The sequence below is a fragment of the Fibroporia radiculosa genome, assembly GCF_000313525.1.
Source record: "Fibroporia radiculosa TFFH 294 genomic supercontigs, scaffold3829, whole genome shotgun sequence".
Lineage (NCBI taxonomy): Eukaryota > Fungi > Basidiomycota > Agaricomycetes > Polyporales > Fibroporiaceae > Fibroporia > Fibroporia radiculosa.
The window spans coordinates 4,517-7,233 of NW_012133696.1; the positions used below are offsets into that span (position 1 = coordinate 4,517).

The 2,717-nt window shown below is 50.5% G+C and overlaps 1 protein-coding gene across 1 annotated transcript; it reads left to right on the plus strand.

The window, feature by feature from the left end:
• Positions 1 to 1,551: 1,551 nt before the first annotated feature.
• Positions 1,552 to 2,493, plus strand: FIBRA_08852 (uncharacterized protein; the record flags this gene model as incomplete). Its single annotated transcript, XM_012330467.1, has 4 exons — positions 1,552 to 1,660; positions 1,720 to 1,734; positions 1,790 to 2,052; positions 2,107 to 2,493. The coding sequence occupies 4 exons, from the start codon at positions 1,552 to 1,554 to the stop codon at positions 2,491 to 2,493; spliced, it is 774 nt and encodes a 257-aa protein (XP_012185857.1).
• Between the last annotated feature and the right edge of the window lie 224 nt (positions 2,494 to 2,717).

A 2,717-nucleotide genomic window follows, 5' to 3' on the forward strand; every position in this document is an offset into this window, starting at 1 on the left:
CAGTGGTACAGCATCGCCGCTATGTTGCATGCAAAATCAGCATCTTCTTGAGAGTCAACTGGCGAACATCTCTAGTATGATGTTTGATAACTGGCTCTCGCATGATTGCCATATTTATGTTCATCGTTGTCTACATGAGCTGATGTCAGAATTGGAAAGGAAAAAAGTGAAACATGCGCACGGTGACCACAACGATGAATCGAGAAACAAAATTGATTAATTGCGGCCTTGTAGATGGAAGAGATGATGAAGACGATAGTAGCGGCTGAACAATTCTGTGCTGGGATAATGGAACATTACGCAGTCCGTATTTTATATGCGGACACCGCATCGATGCACGGACGGAAGCGCTATTACTAAGTGGTCTCTTTTATATCACTTTGAATTTCGGTTCAAATCTCAATTGCGTGGTTGGAGGCTTGGGTCTTCCGGCGAGCTGGATCAAAAGGAGAGGGTAGTTTTGATCAATGCACCCGATATCGCCCAGTTTTGTCTTATCGGATATTACAATCACGCACCTTCGTACTGCATCCGCAGATGTTATTCGTCGCCGCTACGCCCGGACAGTACAGCGTCTACACATAATCCTAGCTGACAGTGAGCATTTCTTCTGTATTCCAAAGCTTCTCAGGCTTAGATCGGATCATACATGACTACCCAATGCGTGAATGCACACAGAAAGCTGCATGAGGGAAAATTAATTTTAATCAGAGGAATTATTAGGGTGGTCCCGAGTTACCAAACATACATCTGATCAAAGATTCACGTCCTTCTGAGCCATCGCTCCCTGAGTAGAAGATACGATGGAAGCCATATCCTTTTCAGGCTCGATAGCCAAGACCCAGAAATGCGCTGGGTCCGCGCTTGATGCAAAGGATAGAAGAATTGATATCTACATTTCGAATTCGATTTACCTTGCAAGGGTCGTCATGCACGTGTACCGACATGCACCAGGATCCATGTTTTCGCTAATACAATGTACATATCATACACGCACCGGTACCTTGATATCAGATTAGAACTCATCATGAATCGTGCTGGTGTTGTCGGATGCTGCGGCCAGATGTCGTGGATGTCGCCGTTGCTGTCGCGACTGTGGCAATGAGGGGTGACTTGAATCAGAGCAGACGTGGTGAGTTGAGGTCGCAGGCAGGCTGAAATATGTCGGATTCCTTGCTTTTTCAGGTCCTGAAACTGTTGATTCAGATGAGCAACCCAGTAGTGGCGTTGTTGCGAAGGTGTTTCGGGCGCGGGGACTGCCCTGAATGCGAGGTAGCGCGTGGTGGCTGACCAAGTCGAAGTTTCGAGTGGCGAATATCTCTCGCTCTCTCTCTTTCTCAGGCTGCTGTGCGACTGCTTGCTTACGACCCCCACGTCCTTCGCCTCGGCGTAGCGATACTCTCTCGATCGCTGGTACGGTCAGCAGCCCAGGCCGCTCGCTTTCTTGTATACTACCCATAGACGACACGACCTCTTGCGCCTCGGGGCTGAGGCGGCAGCCCTCATCGCCCTAGACGATCGCTTGGATCTTGTTCTTGCCACGCTCTGACGATGTCGACGACCACTTCCTCCTCGCCAACCTCCACCACATCAGCCGCCCCATCCACGACGACCACTTCTGGCAGCACCACGTCTCTGACCTCGTCTGCTTCCCTCTATTGTGTGTCTCCAATATCATATTTGATATCCTTATCAACTCACTCACTCTTATGATGACAGTGTACACCTTCCTAGGTGAGCATGGCAGAGGCCGCTGCCTAGTCGCGGCGATCGCTGATTTAATCTGCAGCCACCTTGGTTCTCTTGTTATCCGTCTCGGCCGCGATCGTCGTGCGCTCATACATACTGCGGAGGCGCCAACGTCTCCTTATAGAGGAGGCTATTCAGAATGGCAACTACTTCCCTCCATCCCAGCGGGCGCGCAAATTCGGCGAGAAACCAAAACTGCACGACGCATACCTTTCGTTCCGGAGCGGCATCCAAGAGAAAATTAGGTACGAGAATGCCGGTGGAAGTGATATGGAAACCGGAAGCTGGTGGAGGGGGACGATGGTGATTCACATATCATACATTATCCTGGCTCACTCACTCACTTGAATGCTATAGCCTATCGCAGGGGCTTTGATCCGCAACAGCTTGAATTCTAGGGACGCCGAGAACTCATCAGAGCCTCCCGCACGACCTACATTGCTCTCTGCATGGCATCAGTTGTCTTCGAGGGCCATTCGTTCTGTCCTGCCGCCCAGCTCAGCCTTCTCGCAGGACTCGGACCTCAACATGACTCCGCATGCGTCCTCCCAACCGCCTGTAACGTCTCCAATCGACCTGGCGTCGAACTGTGCCCTCGTCGACGGACAGAAATTTAATCTGGCTTTCTTAGTCGCCATGCCGAATCCCCATGGTCCATGCAGTATGGGTGAAGAAGGTCAGCTCCCACATCTTGAGTTTGGGATTGCACAAGTCCCTGTGAGGGTGATACCAGAGGAGACGTAACAAAATCCCATCAGTTTGCAGAAATTCGTTGTACCAGTATGCTTCCATAGGATGGAACTACGCGGGCGTTTGTCCCGCAGGCTGTTCCCGTATGATAGCGGAATTTGGTAGTTCTCGGATATGGACACGAATCTTGATGTTTATCATTGCGAGTTTACAGCTCATGGACCTTCCTATGCCATGGTGGCGTTTCTCACTATCGCAGACGGAATTTGGCCTTACTT